The sequence below is a fragment of the Urocampus carinirostris genome, chromosome 1, assembly GCF_059441175.1.
Source record: "Urocampus carinirostris isolate Australia breed hairy pipefish chromosome 1, RoL_Ucar_1.0, whole genome shotgun sequence".
NCBI classification, from domain to species: Eukaryota; Metazoa; Chordata; class Actinopteri; order Syngnathiformes; family Syngnathidae; genus Urocampus; species Urocampus carinirostris.
Window position 1 is genome coordinate 49532269 of NC_142349.1, and position 27629 is coordinate 49559897.

General features: G+C 39.4%; 1 protein-coding gene and 1 pseudogene across 4 annotated transcripts in view; both read right to left on the reverse strand.

The window, feature by feature from the left end:
- The window catches only part of LOC148375023 (serine/threonine-protein kinase N2-like), a 56418-nt gene that overhangs the window by 9038 nt on the left and 19751 nt on the right, over positions 1–27629 (reverse strand). The window contains exons 1-13 of one of the 4 annotated variants that reach the window (XM_088343457.1): positions 25818–25904; positions 18057–18357; positions 15495–15640; positions 15296–15416; positions 12744–12889; positions 12456–12669; positions 11979–12170; positions 9845–9954; positions 7522–7665; positions 7352–7427; positions 5650–5791; positions 5433–5511; positions 1370–1461 (exon numbers count right to left, since the gene is read on the reverse strand). In XM_088343457.1, the coding sequence (XP_088199583.1) occupies positions 1370–1461; positions 5433–5511; positions 5650–5791; positions 7352–7427; positions 7522–7665; positions 9845–9954; positions 11979–12170; positions 12456–12669; positions 12744–12889; positions 15296–15416; positions 15495–15640; positions 18057–18357; positions 25818–25829 (1775 nt within the window). In that variant the 5' untranslated portion in view covers positions 25830–25904. Of the gene's footprint in view, positions 1–1369; positions 1462–5432; positions 5512–5649; positions 5792–7351; positions 7428–7521; positions 7666–9844; positions 9955–11978; positions 12171–12455; positions 12670–12743; positions 12890–15295; positions 15417–15494; positions 15641–18056; positions 18358–20987; positions 21109–25817; positions 25905–27629 lie in introns of those variants that run through there. The other 3 variants (XM_088343439.1, XM_088343431.1, XM_088343448.1) reach the window with 3 other exon arrangements.
- LOC148375024 (5.8S ribosomal RNA) lies at positions 15908–16054 on the reverse strand (annotated as a pseudogene).

A 27629-nucleotide genomic window follows, 5' to 3' on the forward strand; every position in this document is an offset into this window, starting at 1 on the left:
TCGGGAACCTTTTTGACTAAGAGCCATGGAAGTAAAATATTTTGCTATTGCTTTGCTGAATCATTTTAGAACAGAGGTGGCAACCCAGTCCTGGAGGGCCCTCAGTGGGGAACGGAAAACTGACAGTAGTGCAAGTCCACCCAGAGATAATTATTAAAAGTACAATGGTACCTCTTCTTACAAGCTTGTTTCGTTCCAGGATCGTGATTGCTCGTGTAATGAGCACATTTTCCCGATATGCAATAAAAAACTATCTGGTCTGTTCCCAGCCTCCCAAAAGCATCCGAGTGAACCGATTTAAATAGTAATTACACATGAACAAATACAGTAACAAGAAAAATAAGATGATATTAATGAAATAAACGGCGAGTTTATTATGGGTGCCGTAACTAATGTGTGCACGTAGTGCGGAGGACGGTGCCAAGAGGAATCACACAGGAGTCACGGAGATCGCTTACCTGTCAACTTATACGATTTTCCTATATTTTATACGTTTTTCGACCATTGTCACAGAGTCATTGTAAATTACGTTATATTGGCGCTCTATTCTACATAGTCCGTTTTGCTGTTAGTAGGTGCCGTGCTGTGTTTGTAAGGTTTATTGTTGCTTAATAAGGATTTATAATTGGCAAAGGTTGACATGCAGTACATGAGATTGAGAGACTGTTGATACATAGGCAATCACTGTACATTTGAAATTAAAGTTATTTTAACTTTCAATGAAGGTAGTAACTTAATTTTTTTACAGCGCAATTTTTTTTGCCTGTAGTAGTCTGCATGCACAAACTGGATGACCTGATGCCAGCAGCAAGCAATAGTGAGTGGTGAGCGGTCTTAAATGGTCTTTATTGGTAGCTTTTGGGACTGTTCATGAACTGGATTTTCTTTCGTATGGCAGGGCGCCTTTTGTACCAAAATTCTTGTGTTTAGAGGTGCTCGTATGAAGAAGTACCATTTTGCATTGATATTGTGTTTGTTTTTATTGTTGATAACTCAACATTAAAGTAACATTTTTTCACTTAGCAGGATATGTAACATTTCCATTTTAGCTCTCAAACATTTAATTCTTGAGCCAATCATATTTCAAAATTGACCCTTCTTCCCTATTTTGCTATATAGAGGCACGCCTTAAAAACCCTATCACTTGTGTTGCTATTTGGAAAGGAAAAATGGTTATTTCTAATTCACGTATTGTAATTTAAATACACACTATAACGATCTTCTGAATTTTAAACAAAGACATATTTCATGCAAAAGTGAGGTTCTGGTGGTAAAGAAACGAATGAATAAATTAATGTAGTCATGGCCATATTGTAACAGGATGTGCATGCTGTCCATGACTGGACATAGAGAATCTGTTTATTGGCACCTGAGCAGGGACTCGCCGGACTGTGATCTGGTGAGGGGGTCGGGAACAGGAACATCCGGCGAAGAAGGGGGCTCGATGACCGCCGTATGCTGCTTTGGGGAGCCAGATGGAAGCAGGGCAAGAGAAAAAGAGCAACATTAAACATGGGGTTCATCAGATGAGCATGGACCATGTATGAGTTTTAAAACAATGTGTCGTTTTAATGTATTCAGGATATTTTTGGATTACAATTTGACCAATTGATTCATTTCAAGGGTAGACAATTTAGTTTTATGCTTCCCAGAAAAAAAGTGAAAGAGATGTAGCTCAGGAGGTAAAGAGCTTGTCTTGGGATAAGATGTCGCAGGTTCGAATCCCGGTTCCTCCAAGTTGTATGTCGAAGACACTGAATCCCTAATGCCCCCGATGAGCAAGTAGTTGCCTTGCATGGCTGATGCTGCTATCGGTTAGTTAGTGTGTGTAAAAAGGGAAAAGTACATTGTAAAGCGCTTTGGGAAGTCTTCATTGACTTGAAAAGCGCTATATAAGTGCAGAACACACACATTAAGGGCCCATTTACCGCTCACATTTTGACTATTGGCTTTACAAAACAATTTAAGTGAGATTTAGGGAATACACACTGCCCAAAATTTCGTTTTTTTGCTTTACAGTTCCAATAAAGTGAGATTAAGAGCGTACCTGATAACATTTTCTACTTTTATTTACGAGTCAAATCAAATGATATTAAGGTTTACTGATCAAATCACGTGAGATTCAAGGGACGCAAAGGGCGCATACATGCTACACATAGAGCCTAGCTTTTGTAACAAAATCGAAGCTTTTCAAGACTGTATTAACAGAGACCATTGACGGGTGGGGATGATTTAAGAAAAGAAAAAAGGTCAGCGAGAGAGAAGCTCAGCCCGACCCATATGAACTTTAGATCGGGTAAGGCTTGGGCTCGGACTGAAGATATTACTTTTGAAAATACATTCTTTTGTCTCTGCAGTCGTCGTCCTCTCTCGATAACTGGATTGAAAAAAGTTCAAAGACACAGAGTCAAGCTAGAACTGGAGCCACAGGGTCTGCTGCTACCTCTAGGCTGAAACCTTTTCCCGCTTTTCAAAGATGTCTTACCTTTCAGTATTAAATGAATACAATGTACAGTATTTCCTTGTTAAATGGCTGTTGGCACAATCACTTTGGTGGATTACCCCCTTTGGCCTGTCATAGTTTGTAAAACCCAGTGATGTTTCTCAAGGCTTTCTAGCTGACGTTCAGACGCCAACTTACAATCCGATTGGCTAAACCAACAGCTTTCTCGAAAACTGATTTTACGGGATAAGGCCTAAAGAATTTTTGGTGAAGGCCTCTGGGTAGACTTCAACAACTAATGGCTGAAATGTGATAGGTTAAATGCTTAACTACGAAAGCATGCAGCTGGAAGCAGCGCAACCAGGGAAAAGCAATGAAAGGAAACTGACAGACAATTTGGAATTACTGTATTTACTATTTTAGGCTTTAAATGGGCAAGGCACAAAAAGACAGCATAGGCCAGTAGAGAAGGCCTTGCAGGTCCTCAGCATCCCACCACAGAGTTCTAAAGATAGTATTTTTTGCTTAACAGATTCAGCAGGGTTTTATTAAAGTTTTTATGGTATAAAATAATGAGGTAAACATAAATATATATATATATATATATATATATATATATATATATATATATATATATATGAAATATATAATTTTCTTTTTTTTTTTTTTAAGAATTATCACCGACGCTTCACTTTTTTCGTTTATCACTCCCTTTTGCTATAACTCAAAAATCCTATGAATATAAAGCTACATTAAATTTTGTTTGACTTATTTTCAGCTCAATATAAGCATTGAATGTTACAAACCTTGCAGGCATCTATAATGTAAATTATTTATTGACTACCATAACCACAAGAAAAACATAAAATTTAAAATATAATTATTCAATGTCTTTCAAAGTCGGATTTATCCTCAGATACATCAATGACTTGTTTTCCTCGTTGTGCTTTTTTGCCATAGTGTGTTAATGAGACACACAAATTAATTCAGTACTCTTGTCCGTGTGAATTAGACTGACTGTATTTCAAATGTTCCACCCCAAAAAATCTAACAATACCCCCTTCCCCACCTCAAAACATTTTTCCACGAATCTATCCAATTCACGTAGGTCACGCTTTTTGACTTCAAAACGGTGAATTGCCCCTATAAGTCAAAGATTTGCATGCCTGATATGTTTTAATGAATGTGCAGGCTCTTTGATTTAAATACAGTATTTCATATTTTTACTTCAGTATTCTTTTTACTAATATACAGATTTTGCCTATCACGTGGTCTTTTCGCACTGAACCCCCACGGTAAACGAGGGTTAACTGTAATGAATCTCTTAATGCTGAAACCCCTGACAAGTACGCCATCTGCCACCAGATTTTTCACGTTCCAAACCTCCCTGGATGCATTTCAAATTAGTGACCTGCTTTTTGTTTAATTACCACTTGTGATGTGCAGCTTCAACGTAAGTAAAAAATAAATAACATAAAAACAGGCACCGTACACCCTTTTCATTTCAAAATTCAAGCATTTTGTGAAATTTTAAAGCCAATTTTACTAATGTCTTCAGAACCATTAAAAGAAAAAATGAGGTGTGAATTATGTATTTTGCAGAGCCACAAACATACCTTCAATTTACATATTTAATTTTTCATCATGCATTCATAATATAAAGACAAGATTTTTAGAACTTGAGTAAATCACCAATCACCATATTTTGAGACAAATCTGTTCCTACAAAGGTGTTGGGTTAAAATTATAGTACAGACGCTGCCCTACTTAAGACAGGCGATCGTTTAGAAGTTGAATTTGTTCCTAAGTTGCTTCAGTGCTATATTTTGTATGTTGAAGGCTTGTATAACTAACCTGTATTGTTTTGTACTAAAAAATAAACATTTCATAAAATTATTTATCTTTATAGTGCATATTAAGTTTAACTTACTTTTGGAAGATGTGCTTCAAGAGTTAGGGGACTTCCTCCTCCGCGGTAGAAAGTGCCCGAAAAAAAGCGATCCAATTATTTTCTGAACCGCATCAAGCTTAATTATTCCTCTTAATTTCAAAAGAAACGGCTTCCCTCTTCTTTACACCAACCATATTGAATGTATGCACAAGATATTAAACAGCGCTGGAGATACAATATAGCATGTTTACACGCGAACTAGGAAGAGGAAGCCGGATTTCTTCTGTGGGGTGTATGCTGGTTGAGCTCTCACGGCGCCACTCGCCGGTAGCAGCGTAAAGAAGCACTACAGTGCTGTTCCGTACTGCACAAAACAAAATCTAACTAAAAGCAACACATCCCGAAAAAAAATGTTCATATCTACCGGTTTGCGTAACTCAAATGGTTGTAAGTAGGGGAGCGTCTGTAATATGTAGCCCACATTTTCTGTTGCAGGAAGTTCTTCCCATTACAATTTACCACTGGGAAACGCTGCCTTAGTCCTCCCACTAATACACAATTCATAGTGCCCTGTTTAGATGTAGCATGCACCCCTCCTCTTGTACGCGAGCCCTTTGAGGAGTGACGAAGCTTCATAGGACAATGTCATAAAAACTAATGCCAGCTGCAGTTAATCATGAGGGAAATAAAAATGCAATGTCAGAGTGAAACCACTGAGAGAGCAGTGTCGGTGACATTTTCAGGCAGTCTTTTTGAGAAAAACAGCAACAATTTCAAGCATTTACAAGCATCACCCAAGAATCAAGCAGTTCCTAATCCTTGAAAATTCTAACATTTTCAACCCTGTTAAAATAAAAAAATTAAAAAACTTTTCAAAGACATGTTTTTGCTTATGTTGATGCTATGTATTAGATTCTATTATCTCAATAAGGAGATTGTCAGGTACTCAAATAAAATCCATCGGATTCAAGATAGATAAAAGTACGCGCAAATGAATTTGGGCCTTGTTGTTTCTGAATTTTTTTTTCAGCTTTAAAATTACAAAGAACCCTGTGACCATTTTCAGATTCAAACAGGGGAATCATGAAATCCACTCACCACAGTGGTAATCGCATCTCCGGTCTCAGTTTTGTGCAGAGATTCTGCCTCCAGAGTTAGCTTTTCGACAGAGATTTCTCTGCAATCACAACAAGATCAAATAGCAGAGATACAGGTTTCAGACATGCACAAAGAAAATAATTCAAAATCGATGGGGTAACCATTAACTTTTAAAAAAATGGCTTTTTTTTGACAACTTTCCCAAAAATGGCTTTACCCAGTGCTGTGTGGGAGAGTGTTGCTGGGGAAAGCAGGTGTGTACGCAGATGCGTTGCTCCCACTCGGGATGGCGTTCCGCAGGAGACGAACCCACGTGCTTATGTCCACGTTCATCTGGCGGGCACGCAGGAATGCTTTACCTGAGACCAACAGCAGCCATTACAATTGTAAAAGTATTAGGCCCCCCCCCCCCAACCTTTTAGATTTTGACCTTTTGATACAAGGATTCAAAGATAAGAAGTCTGATTTCTGAAGCAATAAATAACTACTGAGTCTGTGTGCGTGTATATGAGTGAGTGAGCGAGCGTGAGTACAAATTAAAACCCAGTACTTATTTTGAATTAGTCAATGTATTTTTTGGGGGGGAGCACGGCTTGATCAATGCCCTGGTGACGAAGAAATAGAGCGATGTTTTTTTCCAGAGGTAGGGTGCCCTAATTATTACCCTGCCGACTGGCCTCCTGGGTGTGGGTGCAAAAAAACTTGGCCAATGGCTGTGCAAAAATATTAGAAAAATCTTGTTCATTATGGTCTCTTTGAGTGTCCATAGTTTCTATGGCAATTTTTAACGCTATTGGTTGCACGACACCATACAGCAACATCTAGTGGTCAAATAATACACATTGTCCCTTTAACTTTCAAATTATGGCGGGGGCCTAAAAATATAATCCTGAGGGCTGCAATTGGCTCACATTATTATTATGTAATCTCATACTAACCTACCTTTGAAATGAAACTTTTGCTTGATGGACAATGAAAAAGATTTCGGATTGGTGTTCAACAAAGACTGAAATCGCACTGTTAGCCAACATTTAATGTCTCCACCCAAGCCGCTTGAAAATGGTTCAATGACATCAATCACACTGTGTTGCTTCCACCAACTGTGCCCATTTGGAAAGAATACAAGCTCCATCCCAGCACAAGGGTCTAAGCAAGGGAGCAAGGGTCTGAGTGAAGTTGGGCCAAATTTGGTTTTCCACAAGAAAACTTCCGATCAAATAAATCCAATGTTCTCAAATATCTTTTGAAAAATGCTTCACAAAATAAGTTTTAAAAATAAAAAATATCAAGAAAAAAATGACAAAATAAGTCAATCAGTAATAAAAGAATCCATAACTTGTGTGGCTTGCACCCACATCAAAGGGACAGTGTGCATGATTTGACCACTAGATGTTGCTTAATTGTGCAGTGCAACCAAATAACAGGTGCTAAAAAGAAAGAAGACAAACTACAGAGACTTAAAGTGACAACAACATTTTTACATTTTTCTTTTTTTGCCCAGCTTTTTGCGAAGAAAAAAAGGCAAAAAGAGAAAAAAGCTAATCAGGGGAAAAGGATGGAAAAAAGAAAAAGGAAAAAAAAGAAGAGACAAAGAGAGAAAAGAAAATGATAAAAAAATATGTTTAAAAAAGAAGAAAAAAAATAAAAAATAGTTTTTTGGGAGTACCTTTAGCAGCAAGATCGCCGACATCAAAGTGAGGCTAATGTTATGTGAAAAAAAAAAAAATTTCTTAACCAAGAGTATGTTAAAACATGGACTTTGTTTTTTTAATTATTAAGATATTTCCCACAAGGAGGCGCTTAATAATAGATGCTATCCCTTTAGACTTTCATATTAAGGCTGGGGCCTCAATCCATCACCCCACGGGCCGTGAGTTTGAGACCCTTGCAGCACACAATTGGTGAGTTCTGAAGAGTACCTTGCTGTTTTGAAAATACATTCTTTTGTCTCTGCAGTCGTCGTCCTCTCTCGATAACTGGATTGAAAAAAGTCACCTAAAAAAAAAAATCTGTCATTTTGTAGTCTATCTGATTAAAGTTTTCTATTTGCAAAATGTCCTATTAGAACATGTGTATTTTTTGTTATTACCTCTGCAAGCAGCAGACCCTGTGGCTCCAGTTCTAGCTTGACTCTGTGTCTTTGGTTATCCAAAAATTCCTCCAGTTTCAAGTACTTCAGAGCGCACAAGGAGCGGTAATCTCTCCAGTACACAGCTATCTCCAACTCCCTGGACTAATCCAATGGAATACAGCGGGATGTTAATACATGCAGGCAGAAATCCACAAAATGCTTCGTGTAAAATGTTAAAGTAAGTCCATTTAAAAAGTGAGTTAGAAATAAACGAAAGACAACATAGACATCATAGTGAGTGCCAATTGCCAGGTTTTCGTCTTTGCTCGCTGCCGGCAGAACATGGACGTCAGCGTAGATGACAGACAGTACCAGAGATTAACAATAGCAATTGTTACAAAGGCATTGCTTGGAACTGGAAAACTAAAGCTCTCCATGTTAATATTTTTGGAGTTTTTTATTTTTATTTTAGTATATTGTGGTATTATTTTTTTGTATTTTTATTTAGTATTTTTTTACTATATTTTTTGTTGCCTTGCTATGCATCTGCAGAAGCTCAATCGAGTAATATGTTACATACCAATAGTTTGAATAAGGTTCATTATATGATATAAAATACCCAGTTTGAAAAAGAAACCCCAAACACTGTGAAGTTAAAGAGAAAGGATTTAAACACTGAATAGTATCTAAATGTATGGCGTGTCATTTTAGGTGTCCTTAATTAACTCTACAAGCTAAAATTTCAAAACTCATTCAACTCTTGAGTTAAGGCTTTGAAGCTGCACTAACTCTTCAGCTGTTAAAGCTGGGTTCACTTGAAACTTTAACACTCGTTTTAGTTTTAAGTGAAATATTTAAATCTCATTTATTTTGAAATTAAACATTCATCAACTCTAAAATTAAAAAGTTTAGCATACAGCCCTTTTAGACTTCTTGTGATTAAGGGCTATACAAATGTAGAGCAAATCAGCCCAGCACAAAATTGACTTCTACCTTCTTTGTTTCGGGTGGCTCGCTTTGAAATGGATCGAACGACGGTGTCCCCCTTTGGAGAGTTGCCGAAAGTACCAATTCACCATGTGCCATAATGAAATCTGATAACATGAAGTTTTGAATGTAATTAACACATCTAAGGCTATGTATTGATAAAATGATGATCTCACCCTACGTAATTATGTCGATTGGAGGGGCATTCTCAAGTACAGAACATTACGCAAATTTCTCAATTCTTTGGCTTTCTAACAGGTTTAGCAACTTCAATCAGTCATCCGAATCCTGGTGGTCTGAGATATCTGAGACCACGCCCAAAGAGGCGTGATCTGGTCAAGCGCCCCTGGTCCATATAAAAAGAGGAGCTGATCGATAGCTCGCTCACGGCAAGTCGACCGCTTGACGCGATTGTGCGGTCTGCATTACTGCCTTGAGAACAGCTTGTGCGCCAAATGTTGTGACCAATGTTGTGACGGTTTCAGATTTAACACAATATTTGCTGGTTCTTGGGAATAAGCGTTTTTTTCTCCCCAAATCGACGATCATTATAGAAGGAAACTTTCTTTCTGTGATAGTAACTTCAAGATTTCAGCAGTCGAAAACTCCCATAATCTCGCGCCTTCCCTTCCTTTTAATTTCCCAATCATTAATGCTCCATGTGAATGAATTCCTGTATGTGTGCTATTTTTATCGGCCTGGTTCATTGAATCAGTTTCCTTGGGATGAGTAATTCATATCAGAAGTCAAAAGAACCTAAACAATGTAATTTATTTGTTTGTATCAGTGTAAGAAATTCTAGCATCAGTCAGAGAAAAAAAGATTTATGATAGAGCACAAGCAACACATGTAGGCAAATTAGTCTACTGACTGCCGTAAAGAATAATTCGTTTCAATCCTAACGATTTTGAAAATTAAAGCTAGAAAAAGCCCTACACAAAAAACAAACTTGATTCGACTTTTCTTCGTTTTACTCCAATGGCGAGGGTGTGATTCACAAAGAATGAAAAACCCCAACTAAAATTTCAGTGAGTTTTTTTGTTTCCATCTCTCTTTGTGGTTTTAAAATATTGCTTTGATGCACTCAGAAATTATTGCGCGTGGTAAGAGATTATAACATTTAAATCAAATTTTAATTCTCCTTTTAATATTTGATGTTAATTATATTTTTATATTTTATATTGTTATTTGACTGATTTTGGTGTAAATTTACAAGTTATTGTAACTAGCTCGGGCCCAGGGTAGTCGCCCCTTTTATGATTTTGCTGCAGATGGCTCAACATTTTTGATGTTTATTTAAAAAAAATAGTTTTGTACCAATTTGGCAAGAGTGTGAGGTCCTATCCAATCTCACCCTTTCCAGCTCCACAGTAAAGCTTTGGTCCCACGTCTGATCTCCAAATGTCCTCCACGCGGTTTGACCCACAACCGTGTTCTCCAGTTTCAGCACGGCACACACTTCCTCTATAACAAGCACACAACAACAGGTTTTTGTTCAATAATTTAAAGATTTATGTTTTTGAACATTTCTTCTCTTTGTAGCGATAAAGTTGGACATTTCATTGACAAAGTAAACAACACTGCTATTACAGTTACTACCCATTGGCATAAAAAGGTTGTTATCCTTAAAGGGACATGAAGCATTAGTAAGGGCCTCATATTGGAGCAAACCCCTACCCAAAAAACTGGTCTGGAAGGGATGGGCGCCACCAGGCTGTACTTGCCCAGAACACACCACAGGAAGTGATGCCCCCGAGACCCTGGTAGTCAAGGGGATTCATGAGTCGTGGGAGTGGTAAAAATAAGTCATTATTAATTTTTAAAAAAGAAACACAATAGATTTGACTAACAAGCAAAACAATGTCATATGAAGCTCACCTAGAGGGAGCTTTTTTTGATTGTCATCTTGCCGCTAGGGGTACCCCCAGAAAACAAAAACCTTGAGAAGAAAGCAAAAAATGGCAAAATGTAAAGATAGGTGGTGCAGTTAGGACACGTTGAGTCTCTGTAGTTTTAATTCTTCTTGTGCTTTACACAATACAGAAACATCTAGCTCTAACAGTGTCCCTACTCGGTATTGTTTGATATCTCCTATTTTTTAATGTTATTGTTTTTTATAATTAAAAAAATACTTTGCATTTGAACAACATAGCAGATGTTCATTTAAATCTGGTGTTTTTTCCTAAAATAACTGGATATAATTCCTCAAACAACAATAATGGTTTTCCTTAAATCATTGTTCATATTTTACCCACCCTACAAAAAAATAATTTCCGAAGGAAGAAAATCAATTAAAAAGAGACAAGTTCTTATTCTAAAAGAAAACAATAATAATATTCTATCCATCCATTATCTGCACCGCTTATCCTCAGTAGGGGGGTGCTGGAGCCCATCCCAGACATCTTCGGGCATTGGGCAGGGGACACCCTGAACTGGTTGCCGGCCAGTCGCAGGGCACACAGGGACAGACAATTCGCTCGCTCATTCACACCTAGGGACAATTTGGACCGGCCACTTAACCTGATATGCATGTTTTTGGAACGTGGGAGGAAAACCACGCAAGCACAGGGAGAACATGCAAACTCCACACAGGAGGTTCGATCTCATGACTTCAGAACTGTGCCGCACACGCGCTAATCACTGCGCCGTCCGTGCTGCCCCAATAATATTCTAAATTAGCAATATTTTCTGCCAACAGAACAAAAACATTTTATTCAGAAGAAAGGTTATTGTAATTGTTTCACAATTATTTAAATGACCATATTTTCCATATGCGGCACAACGCATTACGAAAAATGAGTTATGAAAGACCTTATGTCATAATCACAGTAGTTTTACTCACGATGCCAGAAACAATGATTTGCCAAGTGTATTCTTATAGGTTAACCTATCGTTTTAATATGTATATCTACGTAACAGAGCATGTATACTTTTTTTCTGTAGTCTTTTTATATGATTCTATCCAGCTGGTGGTCTAGTGGGAAAGTGTCGACGCCCACACTTCTACGACCTGGGCTCAAATCTTGATGCATCAAATGTATTGTTAGTTGTGCCAGTAATGATTATTGATCTACCTCGGGTAGTAGCGCAACCATATAGACAACTCTATGCGTTTCCAATCGTATCGAAAATATTCTGCATTACACAAGGCACCCTTTAAAATTTCTGGTGAATTTGGGGTTTTTAGGTGCCCCTTATAATCCTTAAATTTGTTGTCTTATCACATCATCACTGCCCAAAAACAACTCAAATCTCCAAAATTAATATTTGTTCATTATCTATATTGCCCCTGAATTTTTAATTAAAGAGTTCATTGGTAAAGAGTATACGGTTGTCCAATGATAAATGTATCGTTGCTTTCATGTAAAATCTTCAAAATTCCAGAAAACAGAAACACAAAAGCATTTTTTGTTTTTTTCTTAAAGGAAAATGAATTTGGGGGGAAAAAACACTTCAGTGACAGTATTTGCTACTCTTCAAATACATACGTGACAGCTCGTCATTTTTTCCAGGTATCTTGAGGCCCATGCTGCTGGTGCTGCGACTATAAAGGCCGCTGAGCTTGAAGGAGCGTCCGTCTGCTGGCGCGTAGGAGGGAAGAACCACAGGAGAGCCTCGACTTCTGCCCGGGACCACCTCAGCCAGGCCCACGCAACCCAGAAGATGAACTTGAAGCGTTCCTGCAAGTATCAAAATGATTATGTTTGATATATGAAGCTATTGGTGCTGTGCCACCCCCCCTCCTTAAACCTATGCCAAAAGCTAAATTACAATTACTAGTAGTGTCGCACGCCAAGTGTGCGCAGGGTACTAGGAACTCGAGTGTGTTAACTTTAATGACTTTTTGATTATGATCACCAGAATAAACCTGTGTTGAGTTGACAACAAGATGTGCTGCAATATTTTTCTGGATGTGCTGCCGTAAAACTGTGCCCTTTGAAATCTAATCAGACCTGGGTCTCTACCTGTGAGTGGTGATGGTTTACTCAGGGTGCTATACTGGTTGTGAACGTAGGGCGTGCTTTGGCGACTGCTGAAGGCTGAGGATGAAGCCAGCGCCAGCTCCTCCTTGATCAAACAGGCCTTGGGATGGTCTTCAGGTAGCTCCAGAAGCCGTTGCTCCAGGGAGCACCTGAGCAGGTCCAGACGCTGCGATGACTCACTTAGACCACATTGAGCCTGTCCGGAACATATGCACAAGAGAGTACTGACTACTTCCGCCGTTGTTTTACAAGCAGAGTCAAGTCTCGAACCTCTGCCATGGCTTTTTTGTCCTGGACTTTCCCTGAACCGAGCATCCGCAGCATATTCTTGGCTCCCTCCGCCATGGCGTGCTCCACGCGGTAATGATGCCACAACTCCTCCACGCGCAGTTCCACCCCGCACATGTCGGGTTTAGCTAGGACAAACAGTAGGAAACGATGTCATAAGTTTATTCTGTTTTAAGTATTGGACTAATGCAAAGGAGATTTTGTAGGATGCCAGTTCCTTATTTTGCCTAATATTGCACTCTGTCGTTCGTTGTTTAAACATCATTGTCACTATCAGCCAATCAATGTTGCTTTTCTTTGATAGCTGTTCTTTGATCTTTTTCTTTGTAACCTTAAATATTTAATAAAAAGAGGAGGATTAAGTGGGAGAAGGCTCCTCTACCAGTTTCTCCTTGAAAGTTCAAAATCCATTGATGTCTTCTCTCCTTATATTGGGTCAATACTTCCAAAGAAACTCACAGATAAATACTTCATTCAGGTGTGTGTCTACTAGTTTTTCCTCAACCTCTTTGGAGCCAAAAAAAAGCATTTTTTTAATTGACAAAAAGAAATACTTTTAGCTCCAGTTTCATTTTTTTAATGTTTACATTGCGTCAACTGTTCATGTAAGGTTCTAAATTGGTTGATCGTTTTGGTGAATGGATTTCTTTAGAGAGGATGTTTGAGCTTATAGTATATTAAAATAGGCCTGCTGGCAAATCACAATTTCTTTTAGTGCACACCGATCATCACACTATAATACGGTTCACCTTTCACAGTCTCGCTGCATTGTGTTCTGCTTTTTGATTGGCCGAACAGCCCAAAAATACTAGTTGTATCTTAAAGAAATATATGGGTACAGTATGCAGTAATTTTATTTTTTAAACAAATGTTGGGCCTGTTAAAAGGCTTTGTGCTTTGGTTTCAATGTTATTTCATTGTATAATATATAAAAAAAGGTGACTACTTCAGGGATTTCACCTAGCACAAGTACCTTTTAGAACCCCATTAAAAGGGATTCCCCCCATTTTAATATATTCAGCCAGGTTTCGTACTAAAAGTTTATCCAGTAAGAAAAACAAAGCGTAAATGACTTTTTTTTTTCTGTCATTCAGTCATTCATTGTACATCCACTTGTTCTCACAAGGGTTGGGTGGGTGCTGAAGCCAATCGCAGATGCTTTCGGGCATAGGACAAACCGGATTGTTTTCCAGACAGACGCAGAGGAGGAAAACTGGAGCGAACTAACTCCGAACATGGGTAGAAGCCCACAAAAGGAGGTCGGTAAAAGAAAGAGAACCGGGTACCTCTGAACTGTTAGGCAAGTGTTCTAACCAGTCATCCCCGGCCAAACTTAAGTGTAAGATTAATAGTCATTCTCAAACGGTCACTAATTTTTGTTACATTTCTTATTCAACTATAACTTTACACTCCATCACTACTTTTACTGTACAAAGTCTACTTGTGACACCTAGTGATGTGGAAGAATTTTACATTTACTGTACCTGTCAGTGGAAAACAGCACAGATACTCAACATCTGAATGTTTTTTGCGAATAATGATACTGATGAGTTTATTTGTTTTATAATATTGGAAACTTGATTGCATTGGGTGCCAGGGTTGTCTGTTATTTTGACCATTATTCCTTGTTGATGTCCGTTATTTGGATTATTATGCACTGTTAACATCATTGTCACTATTGACCAATCTTGTTGCTGTTCTTTGATATCCACACCCTTTAGGGCAGATCTGTTTTTTGTAACCTTGGATCTTTAATAAAAAGAAAGGGTACAGAAGTGAACCTGTAGAACAAGTTTGGATTTTGCATTGTTATTATTTTAGTACAGTCCTCTCCTGTTCTCCATTCAAAGTTTATTTTTAATTAATCTCTTCTCTCTCCATTTTGAATGTTTACTAAACTATAAACTTATCATCAGATAGTTAAAAGTAACCAATAAGACAGAATCGGACAATTTCCTGTGACACAGCAGACAAAGTTTCATGTCACAATAGTGGGACATGGCACACAGGGTGAGAAACACAAGTATATTCCATTATCAAGAAAATGTAAAATTTAGCGATTTAGATATTTACATTTTCACCAACATTAACGGCCATGGACGTCGAAATTGTATTCCTGTCTGAACATGTTTTAAAATACATTTATACAAAACAACAAGTTATTCTTGAGAAAAACAACATTTTCCAAGCAAAAAGGCATAAATGGCAGGCACTATGTCTGACCAAGAAGAAAAAGTGTTGCATCTTTTCAAATGTCATTCATGACTCAGCCTCTCTTCCATTCTGACTCTCATTGTCCATCCTGAGCCGACTCTTTTGTCTCTAACCTCGGCTTCGTGAGTCCAGAACATCAATAAAACTCTAACCAGAAGCTCAAGGGATGTAATGGTCATTGTGTGTTGTGTGTTTGACCGGGTGCTGTGTGAGGTTCTGAAGCAAGAATTGATCCATTACCGCCGGCATCATAAAATATGCAGTGTGACAGGTGGGTGAACGCTAAAAGTGGATCCGAAAAAACACAGTAGGATACATACATTGGCTGTCCTCATATTGCTCCGTGGCCTGCATGGCCTTTCGGATCTGCATGCGGATGATGTCGATCTTGGTCTTGCTGTCCTGCAGCATCTGCTGAGTTGTCTGGAGAAGTTTCTTGTCCTGCAAAAAAATTACATGCCGTTAGAAATCATCCAATAAAACGACATAATACAGATTAAGGTGAAGGCCAAATCAGACCTTGGTTGCCCCGTTGGCATAAATGGGAATCATGTTTTCTGCACCCTGTTTGACCTTCAATTCGATGTTTAGCTGGCGCTCCAACGCGGCAATGCGGTGCTGGTGGGCAGATGGTCGACTGACCGTGCCTGGAGACGTGGCGATATCTATAAAAGGCGGTCAGCAGGTTAAAATGTGAAAAAAACAAAACAAAAACTTTTCATTCAAAAATAGATATAATCTGGGGTTCAATACGGAGGACAAAACGAAGTACGATAATCCCTTGGTTATCGCGGTTAATGGGGAACAAAACCACCCGCGATAAGTGAAAATCCGCGAAGTAGCGACGCCCCTTAAAAAAAATAAAAAATAAAATCTCATCTCATTATCTGCACCGCTTATCCTTATTAGGGTCGCGGGGGGGGGGGGGGGGCTGGAGCCCATCCCAGCCATCTCCGGGCAGTGGGCAGGAGACACCCTGAACTGGTTGCCAGCCAATCGCAGCTGCAAATCACATTAGTTCTCGCAGCTAGCTGCGTTCTTCATCGACGCACGAGCCGAGTGATCCACCGCTAAGAGTCGTACAGCTGGGCGATTTTACGTCCACCCGGGGTTTATACTTGCGCCGCACCGCGGGTGCCGTTCGGTCGCTTCCGCGAGCGAGCCCGTAAACCGCGGCGCGGGTACTTTCGGGCGCGATATGCACGACACCGCGACAAGCCGAGCGGGTTGGGCGCTCGGCACGGAGGGCCGCAATGGCTCTACATGGCGCTACACGGCCCTCGATGGCTCCGGCCGACGGACGGGCGGCCGCGGGGGAAAGGGGTAGCAGGGGGGACCTGTGGGGTTAGGGGGGGGCGGTGAAGCGGAGGCCGCACCGAAACTGCGCGCCAGGAAAGGAGAACGGCGCGCCGTGCTAGGGTCGTCGGCCGAGGGGGATTCCCGGAAAAAGTGAAAATCTGCAAAGTAGCGATGCCCCTTCCAAAAAAAATACATTACAGACCGCGAAGCTCTGAAGCCGCGAACGTTGAACCGCGAAGTCCCACTGTATGTAAAATAATAAATAAGTCAAAGCAGGAAAAAACGCTAAATATACTATTATAACTGATCTTAATAGACTATGCACTCTGCTTTGTAGCCATCAGTCCATCAAAGCTGTGGCACTTGGTGTTTCTAAATGCAAATATTCAGAAGACAGATCTTTTCCTTTGTTTTACACACTTTATTTCATATATTGTTTACAAAATTTCAGGGGTCTGTGTTGTTTCTAAATTGGTTAAAATGTGAATTGACTGTCTTTTTCCTTTCAGTTTTCGCATTTCTCGTAGAAAAATTGTATTACGTAATCTAATCTAGCGATCTAATTTAGATCTTATCCAAACTACTGTGCATGTGCGTGACTTATAGCAGGGTTTGTACACATTTCTGCTATTCAGCTTCAACAATGCATGCGCAGCTTGGCTGTGTCACACTTGTTTGCAAACACGGAAAGGGCTCTACAAGCGCTGGGTAATAATTGAGCTTAATGAGGAAGACAAAAAAAGTAGGAAATCACAACATGTATAAAAACTGAAGAATAAGCTAAGTTTTGCCTCATTTTAATGATATTAATTTATCCGAAGCAGAGTGCGTTCAATCTGAATAACCTATATTTTATGTTGATAATACGTGTATTATTTGCCCTCATGTAGGTTTTAGATGAGGGGACGGTGTCATAATAGTTTGTAGTTTGCAATGGTCTTTGATCTGTGCAGCCCTTTGAGAATCTGTGATTAAGCGCTATACAAATAAACATGACTTCACATGACTTTTGTTTTACCTGTTTTAATTTATATATTCGTTTGCTTGTTTTTCATAGGATTTATGTCTAAAGTGTTCCAAAAAGAGTTGTAAATATTAGATTGTTTTGCATTTTATCATTTATATATAGTACTAAAGAGTTAATATTTTTAATTTATACTTTATTGTTTTGTATTTTCATGGATTTATGTTATTCAGTGAGTAAAAAGCTGAAATTCCTTTGTATTTTATGATTTCTTTTGTAGACCTATGAAAATTTAAATCTATATTTCATATGTTTTGCAGGGATCCAACTTCTATTTAAAGTAATGGAAATGGTTACCCCTCCTGGTAACTGTAATTTTACTGTAGAGTAATTCAGTTACTAACTCAGTTACTTTTTGGAAGAAGTAGTGAACAACTATAATTACTTTTTTAAAGTAACATGCCCAACAGTGCCTGTTACCATCTTATTACCAGGTTAACAATTGGAAGTACTGTTAAATTAATCCAGTACAAAAAAATAATTTTACTAGAAAATCACAATGATCCAGTACTAGTGTGCTATTTTTAGAGCAGGTCAGCAGGAACCTCAGCTGTCCACATTGGAAACCCCTGATTTAACGATTGCACAGGCTTTCCAGGTACAAAACTGAATAATACATTCAGGATGTGGAATTTAGCAGGACAAAATGAATGGATGCTTTTCTGCTCACATAACATCATCTGCATGTGTTTGTGTTATATGCATTATCAAATTAAGCACGTTAATGTATTCATTGTTTTCCCGAGCGGTGAGTGTACCTTCATTTTCGTTGTGGCTCTTGACTACGATGAGCGCGTCGAGCTCCTGCAACTGATTGTGAAGACTTTCCAGTTTGCGCTTGGAACTTCGGAGCTGCGAGTCCACCTGCTGTGCGTTCCTCTTGTCGGTGGTGGCCCGCCTCAAATTTTCCGCTCCCTCTTTGATCTTCAGTTCTTTGCGGATCTCCCTGCGGATCCTCTCCCGGTGTTCATCCAGACGTTGCTGCGCGCACGAGTCCGACAGGTCCGAGTTCTGGTCCAAGCCCAGTTGCTGCAGCACTGACAGCCGACCTGGATCCGCCTAACCGTGGGAAAAAAGGGGCCAAATAAGAGACATGAAAGAGTAAAATTGTGTCCACTATGAATTTGCGTAAGGGTCAAAAACATTATACCTGTAAGAGTAATAATGCAAACACAATATTCTAAAGCAGGGGTCTCAAACAAAATGTACTCAGGGTCCACCGATATTGGGTTTCAGGCAAAGTGGGGCTTTCTTGCATCAAACTTTCCACAATATTTTTCTAAACAAAAATATATCAAAGATAAGAAAATATCTGCTTCTGTGGAACTATTTTGCTGGGGTTAGGAGACTCTGGCACGTGGAGGGACTGGGATCCGTGAGTTGCCTCCTGTCTGGGCTCCTCATGTGTCTTACCAGGTCCAGGACCTGTGCATTGTACCTAGCTCTCCCGCTCCAAATATCACATTCTGGCCTGATGGATTTATTTATGTATAAAGTATATATTATATATTACATATTCTTGTGTCCCGTTTCATCTGGAGGGACAAAAGCATGACCAACTTGGGTGCCGAGGTGCTTAACTTTTTTGGGTGTTTGGGCATTTGGGTTGGCCATGGTCCACAAAATTTTGTATGTGTTTTTTGCTACTTTTTCCCTTTTTTTAAAATTTTCTTTATTTTTGTATGTGTTTGTCTTGCCGTCGGTCACCCCTTTCGAGGGATATGACCAGGGTAGATTATATATATTTATAAATATGTATGTATTTATGTCTCCGTCTCTTTCTGTGTCGGCCTGTCCAACTCTGTCTCTCCGTCTTACTCCCGTGCGTCTCTTTTTATCTTTCTCTGCCTTTAACTCTCTTCATCACTCCAACTATTTATCTAGCTCTCTGTCGCTCCTTTTTATTTCAATGTCTCCCTAACTCTGTGTCTGTTTGTTTCACACTATCCCATGCTTTTCACGGGAGGGGTCAGCCAAGTACACAAACCTTCAAATACCACGTTTCATACACACTTGGGATTGAACTCGCGTTCTGACAGAATTTTTTTTCTCAAACCCCGCACATTCTATAATTGTGGCTGCATCTGCGGTCCAATTTTTCCCAATTTCGAGCCCTGCTTAACTAATTAGCCTAGAGGTAGCATCTGTATCAAACTTGCGCAGGCTGCACTGACATTTAACCTTCATACTAAGTCAGGGGGCCTAAAACTATCGTTATGCCGCAAATGGCCCGTGGGGTGCAAGTTTGAGATCCCTGTTCGACAGTAACGGTAATCTTTAAAGAGAAGCCCGAAGTACTCTAACCACCATAAGGCTCATGTATTGTGAGGTATTGTTAGAAGCTCCTTTGAGTACCTTAAAGGTAGGATGCTGCTCCATAAATGGAGCCCATTTGCCTTTTACTCTTAAGTGCGCAAACAGCTGAGTGCCATCATTTAAGCTCCAATGATCAACACTAATGTGATTAGAAGAGCAGGAATACGGATTTGAATCAGGGGCTTCTGCCTCGCTCGAAGGCTCCGGTTTTCACATAGGTAGTTTACAAGCATGTATAAAGTTTGGCTTTGAGTCGCATTTCCCATGAGCACTTGCAATGACTCCACAGTCTCTGGTTTGTTTATCCAACCTTATTTCATCTTTCTTGGGGTTTTGGTTGGCGTTTGAACTCTACCTGAAGCAGGCCTTTTCTTATTTTCACCATTTCTATGCTACACACACAAATAAAAACAATACAAAATACCCATGAGGACGAGCAGGACCTATTGTTTTGCATTTTCGGGGATTTTGTGCCGTTGTTTGACTTTAAATCTGTTCGGTGTGTAAAAAAACAAAACAAATCTAAATATGTTCTTTGTTTTACATTTTTTTAGATCTGTGAATATCTTAATTTCTACTTTATGCATTTTGCAGGGACTCCCCTGCCAAACAAATCTTCTCAGTGAGCCAAGCCAAAATAGCCGCTTATCGAAAAAGAGCTGGAATTCCCATGACTCTAATAAACCTGTCCTCTTGCATGCTACAGTAGGGGGCAGTTACACTTCACACGACAACTCCATATTGAGGACTGGAGCTACCATTTGCATCATTTTCATGCACTTTTTAAATTAGTCTTCCATTAAAAGCGCGGTCTATCGAGCGAGGCTGCCAGGAAACACGGCAGCAGAAAGTATTTTAAACATTTTCAAGCACTTCCCCCAACATCCAAGCAGTTTCCTGCACTTTAAAACACAACTCTCAAATTTAAACATTTTCAAGTATTTCAAGCACCCATACGAACCCTGAAATCGGTCTTCGACTTTGTAATATTTTAAGCCATTTTGCTGGACCAATCATCACCAGCTAAGTGTAATAAAGCAACACTTTGAAAACTGGTGATTTTGTTGTGTAGCATGTGGGTAGCCCCAGCAGGGACCTTGGCAGTAAAGTACCATGAAAGACAGGAAGTGAAAATGTGTGCTATGCCGCACTCCTGCTATACACAATACAACTTCAATTCTAGAGTTTTCTAACAAAAGACGCACAAATGGGAGATGCTCGAAACTTCAAACGGTGGGGCAGGAATAAGTCCAACAACAAGCCATTCTGATCCCTCAACTGTAAATGAGGAAGCAGTGGAACATAGATGAGGCATGTTCAAGATTTCAGGGTAGACAGGGGAGTCAGCTTGATTGAGCTGATAATTGTCCTACCGAATGATCTTTGTCGCTCTGATCAGTGACTTCCAGGTCATCCGCAGGTTGATCCCTCATCAAGCCCTCTAATGCATCCTCACTAGCCATGTTTGGCCTCCTGCTTTACCCCCCCTACCCCCTGCAACCTAATGCCTCAAAATCTTGAATGTATTTCAACTCAAAAGGCCGTACAACGCCAAAGCCAGCTAACGGTGAGGGAAAGAAGGGTGCAGACTTTGTTGCTTCCTGTTCTGCTCATGAAAGCGTCATGCAGTTTGTGCTCGCTTACACAAATACACGAAAGCACACAAGAACACACACACTAGCATTAGTGGTTGTGCAAGTGGGAGAGGTGACAGCTTCCTGTTACTACCCCAAGCAGAGAGACAGCATTGTTCGATACACCGTGATCACATCCAACAAATTGTTCCCGATATCTGATTCTCTCAAAACGTATACTGTTTTAAAAAATATGCAGTGTATTTAGGGATGAACTCATGACACATCCGCTGAACTCTGCATTATACAGTAAAAAAACAAAATGGGTAAAAGGGCAAAATCTTTTTGCTGACCTTTCACAAAAACGGCTTGACATTTAAGCCTTTTTTGTTGCAGATGTGAATAGTCAAAAATAAATAAGCACCTATCTGCTGTACCAAGTCATTTTTAATGTGGCAATGGGGGAAAATACTTTTAGCAAATATGCCAATAAATTTGCATTTGTTTGAGAGACTCAATCAAGGAAATCAAATTAGGAATTGCTAATGCAACTGCCGGTAAAAAAAAAAAATCTGTTTCCTATTGCATAGAATGTTGCTAATTTAAATAATGTTTTTTTTTTTTTTTTTTTTTACAAAGTCATTACGTTATTTTTCTCATTGTATTTGTCCCCCCTACCTTCATTTTAACTTGATTTTTTGCACTATAGTACTGTACCAAGGAATACTTATTTTAAATCTAGTAAAATTAAAAAAAGGGAATAAAGGAGTAAAATGTATCTGTCAACAGAACAAAATCACATTTTTTAACCGTTTTGTGCTTTTTATATGTTTTTTTACCCATTTGCAGTTTTGAAGCTTATAATAATTAAAGCAATACTGTATATCTAAATCAAAACAAGAAAAAAAAATCAGAAAAGTTTAACCAAATAATACTTAATTGATAAGAAAACATGTTATATTGTTTTAATCTATTATGAATGCTGTTTTTTTTTTTATAGGTTTTTCAGTGCACCTTGTTATTCACAAACAAACTATGCATCTCAGGTCACATTTGGAGAGAGATTTTGGAATATTTAACACATCCTATAGAACAGGGATCAGCAACCAATGACACGTGTGCCAGCAGTGGCAGGCGAGGGGTTAACCAGTGACACATGAGCACACGGCAAAATAAAAGGATTTTTTTTTTTTAAAAGCGCATTTACCTGAAATTTAGACATTTTCAGTTGCGCGCCGTGTTGTTTAAAGGCTTTAAAGTCGCGCCCCTCCTCTTCTGCTCCGTTTGTGAGCGTGTCTGCGCGGCGCCGAGGAGAGGAGAGTGTTTTAACCCAGCTAACGAAACAGAGGCGCGCAATAAACGAATGAATCATGGCAACTCCACCAGCGAAAAAATGACGTTCTTTTCAGCCGGGGTGGGCAAATGACTGGGGCTTTGTGCTAAAAAAAAATCACTGTGCTGTTTGTGCATTATGCCTCGAGAGCGTTGTACCTCGTACATCAAGGGTTAAACGTCAATACGTAATGAATCATGAACATGAATTCAAGGATGAGTCTGACAAGGCGGAGACATTAAAACGCGCTGTGTCTAGGTACGGCAAACAAACACAGACCCTGAAAACCACTGTCACTGCTAAAAACGCCATTGCTCACTGCGTAGCAAAGCACGGAAAATCTTTTACTTGATGCGAATATATTAAATAAACGTTCTTTTCGAGCTCGGAGGTTTTGTTTGGTGGCTTGCCTAACAAATAGACAATCAAAAACAAGAATAAAACACATCCCAATGTCAGCCAGAAGTGTTGAACGTTAAGAGGAGGGGCTGGCAGAAAGCGTGTGTGTGCGTGTGTGTTTCAATTTGATATGTTCTGCTATAAGATTTCATTGGTGAATAGTATGGCAGCTGTCCATATCACTTGATTTTTGATTGTAATTCATTGTTGATGATAAATGGTTGATCCTGGTTGATTCTTGTGGTAAAAGGTTGGAGTCATGGATATCTACAGGCCTTTCCACATGTTGCTCAAATTTATTTTTTAGTTTATTGATGAACAAGAATAGTGCTGGATAAATAGGTCAGTTATACGATTTCAATGTCTATCCATGTTGTATATTTGGACTAGTGTAAAATGACATCTCTGTTGGATATAAATAAAATGTTGTGTGAGTCATTAATCTTGGTGTGACACACTGATTTACAAGGAAAGTTGAAAGATGCACTCCTCACCGAAAAGGTTGCTGACCCCTGCTATAGAACATTGACAAAAAGCTTGAAAGACTACTCATTATTTACAGCTCAAGTATCAATCTGATGGCTAGAATGTTTTTTTTCAGTCATAAACAGTGCTGTCAAGAAATTCAAATTATTTCACCGTGATAATTTTTGTGGATAACCGCAGTGTTTGCACACATAAGATTCTGGCTGGCCACAGGGGATTAATTGGTCCCATCGGAGCCTCAGATGAGAAATGATCTTTTGAAATATGTATGAAAGCAAAGTTAAATCAATATATTTTCTAGATTTTCTCGTTACATAAAAGGTCACAAACGCCTTTGTTTGCATTTGTGCTACGTATTGATGCGTTTGAATTTAAAATGTACAAAAGGTTCTTCCAGTGTGAGCATGCCCATGGAAACCCCATCCACAAAGGTCTCAAAAATACGATGGGAAACACTGAACCTTACTTGAGAAAAAAACTAAAATGAAAAATAGATTTTAATACCAGCAACAATAATAAGACTAAATGATTGGTTTTGTAGAACAAATATCTTATTAATTAAAAAAATAAAAAACGATGAAATGACTGGATTCCCACGAAAAACAAGGTCACAGGTTAAAATAAAAAACAATAAACAACTAAGAGCATTTGAAATGTAAACAGTCAGGACTCAGTCAGAGTGGAAAATTAAATTAGACGTGCTACAATAACAATTCAGTTCACATTGGCAATACACAGGTATGCCACATTCAAAATTAAGTTGCCTTTCAAAATCCAATTCACTCCTCCCTCATCATGTCTTAGTTCCTAAAACCAGCTGAGAAGGACTGTAATTGAGCAAGCCTAAAATTGAGTGCCCAATGCTGCGCAGTGCAAAGGCGTATTTATGGCAAGGACGGAGGGGACGTGTCCCCACCAATATCAAGTAATCATTGTTCTGTCCCCAACGATACAGAGTGTTTCAAAAGTCTTGGGCACATCTGAAGTCCCCACACCTCCTTAACTATGAATGGTAGTAAGATTGTGCCATATTAAAGCTAATAGCCTTAAGTTTTATGTGAGGCTATTGTTCTTTTAATGTCTTTGCAGACCAATTGGTGGCGTTTACTCAAGCCAAAATGCATTTTGCACAATATTTTTCAAAGAGGAAGTCCATAGTGAGATAGCATGGTAGATTCATAACAGATAGATGCTTATGCCCTGCTAAGAGAACGGGACACCCCTCAACTTCAGAAGATGTGATTGAACAAGTAGGAGTTTGGTGACTTTGTTTTCCAACATGAAGGAGGCCCTACCACACTGGAGCTTCAGGGTTCGACAGTTTCTGAATAGAACATTGCCAGACAGATGGATTGGGCGGTCTGGCCAGGATGATCATGATCTCTTGTCCTTTGCCAACCAGATCTCCAGATCTCACACTATGCCATTTCTTTTTTGGGGGATTTTTAAAAGGGTTGGCCTATTTGTCCGCTATTCCAAGAGACATGGATGAGGTGAATAACAGAAAATGCTGCAACCATTGGCAATGCAATGCTGGAACACATTTGGCAAGAATTTGACTATCAGCTTGCTGTGTGCTGTGTGACCAAATGGTGCTTACATTGAACATTCCATGTAAAAATAGAGATTATAAGATTCCAAATTTACCAGATGTGTTTCTATATCCTCTAAAGTTTAAAAAATATTCAAAGTCAAAATGTGCCCAAGCCCTTTGGAACACCCTATATTATGTGACTTCTTAAAAATGTGCTCCGTCCCCACCAATGCCAAGCCCAAAGCTAGGCCCATGATGCAGTGTAAAAAAAGAGGCAGTTTATGAAGCTGCAATTTGGAAACAGCTTCTTACTCTGACAGATTTTAACATCACATTTATTGAGAACGCAGCTTATGTTGGGCTCTCTCTGTGCTTTCAACATTTTACGTCTTATTTTTAAAGCACCTATCAACTATGAATCTAGTGCCACCTGTCATGTGGATCTATTGGCACGGTTTGACCAAGCACTGGGTGATAATTTCACTTTTAATGGCACAAAATCGTTTTGGCTTGGACTTGGTTTATTAATATTGCCAAGACGGTATTTACCCATCCATGTCTACGAAACACCACCACATCTTCATTTAAAATATGCAGACTACAGTAATTGGTCCAACCCTCAGATTAAGCAGCCAGTAAAATTTGCCCTTATAAATAGTCACAATGGAGATTATTTTCCTTAAATAATTCTGACAAGGTATCAACTCAAGCACATCTGAGATGCATTAACAAAATTAAAAAAAAAAACCCACTGTAAAACTACTTCCTTCCGTGCATTTTCCAGCCACTATTTGAAATGTAATATGTAATTGAAATGAAAAGCATTTTAGCGGTTATTTACTAAATAAGATAAGTAGTAGTCACTGGAATTATTTACCTTCAGATACATTTACTCTAAGCTTCTTTGCAAGGATGTCCACAGGGGAACGCCAGCATGCCCCTTCCTCGATTTGTGCATTTTCCCTTTTGAGGTATTACCATAGCAACTCCACCTCTAACCTTTGAAATTCACTTTCCTTTAGTCATCATTGCTGTCATATTCCTTTGACAAATTTTGGAGTGCTTTTATACATGAATGGATCTTATTCCTGTGATAAGCTGAGATAAATATAAAAACATGCTAATGGTTTTACAGCAGATGTGGGCAATGCGGTCCTCAAGGGCCGCATGTCCTGCATACTTTTGTAGGTTTCTGCTCTTCAATGCAGGAGATACAAATTTCTTTTTCCAGGTGGTAGTCAACAGTGATTAGTGGTGGTTGGAATAAATATGGGCAAGTATAGACCTATAATTGAGTGCCTCTTAGTGGAAAAAACGTAATTCCTAAAAAAATATATAGAGCCTTTATTATGTATTCGTGTACATCGCGTATATAACGCAAAAACATTGGATGCAACCGTACTCAAACCCGGGTCGCAGCGGTGAGCGCACCAAACCCTAACCACTAGACTATTAGTAATATATAGATCAGTGGTTCTCAAATGGTCCGACTTGAGGCCCCACCATTGCAGTAACCAAAAGTGAGGTTGGTTGTGGTTTATTCAAAAATAGATTACAAAGTAAAACACACAGATAAGAACTTGTCGGAGTTTGTTATTCAGCCTCCTCTACTTGCGAACCATCGATTCATTAATCTTCAATTCTCTCGCTGTTGCTCGGTTTCCATGAGCTTCTGACGGAAACACGGAATGCCTTAACAGAGAAACAGAGAGAGGTTTTGTAAAAAAAAAAAATATTTGAGGGGGGCAACTCTGTTCAGCCTGTGATAGCACGATAACTTTCAATTTCCTAGATACGTTACGGTGTTACCACTGTCACCGTACTTCAGCAAACAATACATTGCATGTGACGTCACATGTCCTCCTCTGCGCGAGCAGGACATGGTGGGGTTTACACAGGAGACGCATAAAAGTTGCATTTAGTTGGTGAAGGATTTTTTATTTTATTTATTTGACTATAAGGGATTTAATATAATACAAATTGCATTTGCTGAATGCAGTGGAGATTTTTCACAGGGAAGGCTTGGGGTCAGTGTGGCCTGGACAAGAATGATGTTTACAGAAAAACGAGATCGAGGACAAGGGTTGACACGGGAAAAGGAGACAAGGGTTTCTGATAAGCTTTCTTTCCTGTCCTTTAGACATGGCGGCGTCTTCCGGCGGGGTGGAGGTGAAGTTGGCACCTGACCCACCCCACGGGAGGGGGGGTGCCTTCGTGACGCACCGGTCAGACGAGGTGGGGAGTTCCTGGCCCGCCCAAGGGGGAGGGGCCGATGCCCCGACGTGTCAAAAAGACGAAAGACGGAAGAGAGAGACGGGGAGCAGAACGGGAGATGGGAGGCGGTACGAAGACTAATTCGACTAATTCGACAATAATTCGGCCAAATTCGATGGAATTCACTTAAGAAATAATTTAAGAAAATTAATATGCCCCCGTGTGAAAATGCCCGTCTCGTCAATATTTTTTCCCTAAAATTAAGAAAAGAGCATGCATTGTTAGGAGAATAAAGTTTGTGTTTGGTTAATGGAGTCAGATAGCTAATTCGAACAATTTGGTAAACGCTACATTTGTAATACAGTTTTTTCCCTAACATTGGGAATATGAACGATCACAAAAACGTCATCGTGTCCTCAGCTCCAGCCGCCGCTTTACATCACACACAAGGCGCATCACACGTTAGGGCGCGCTG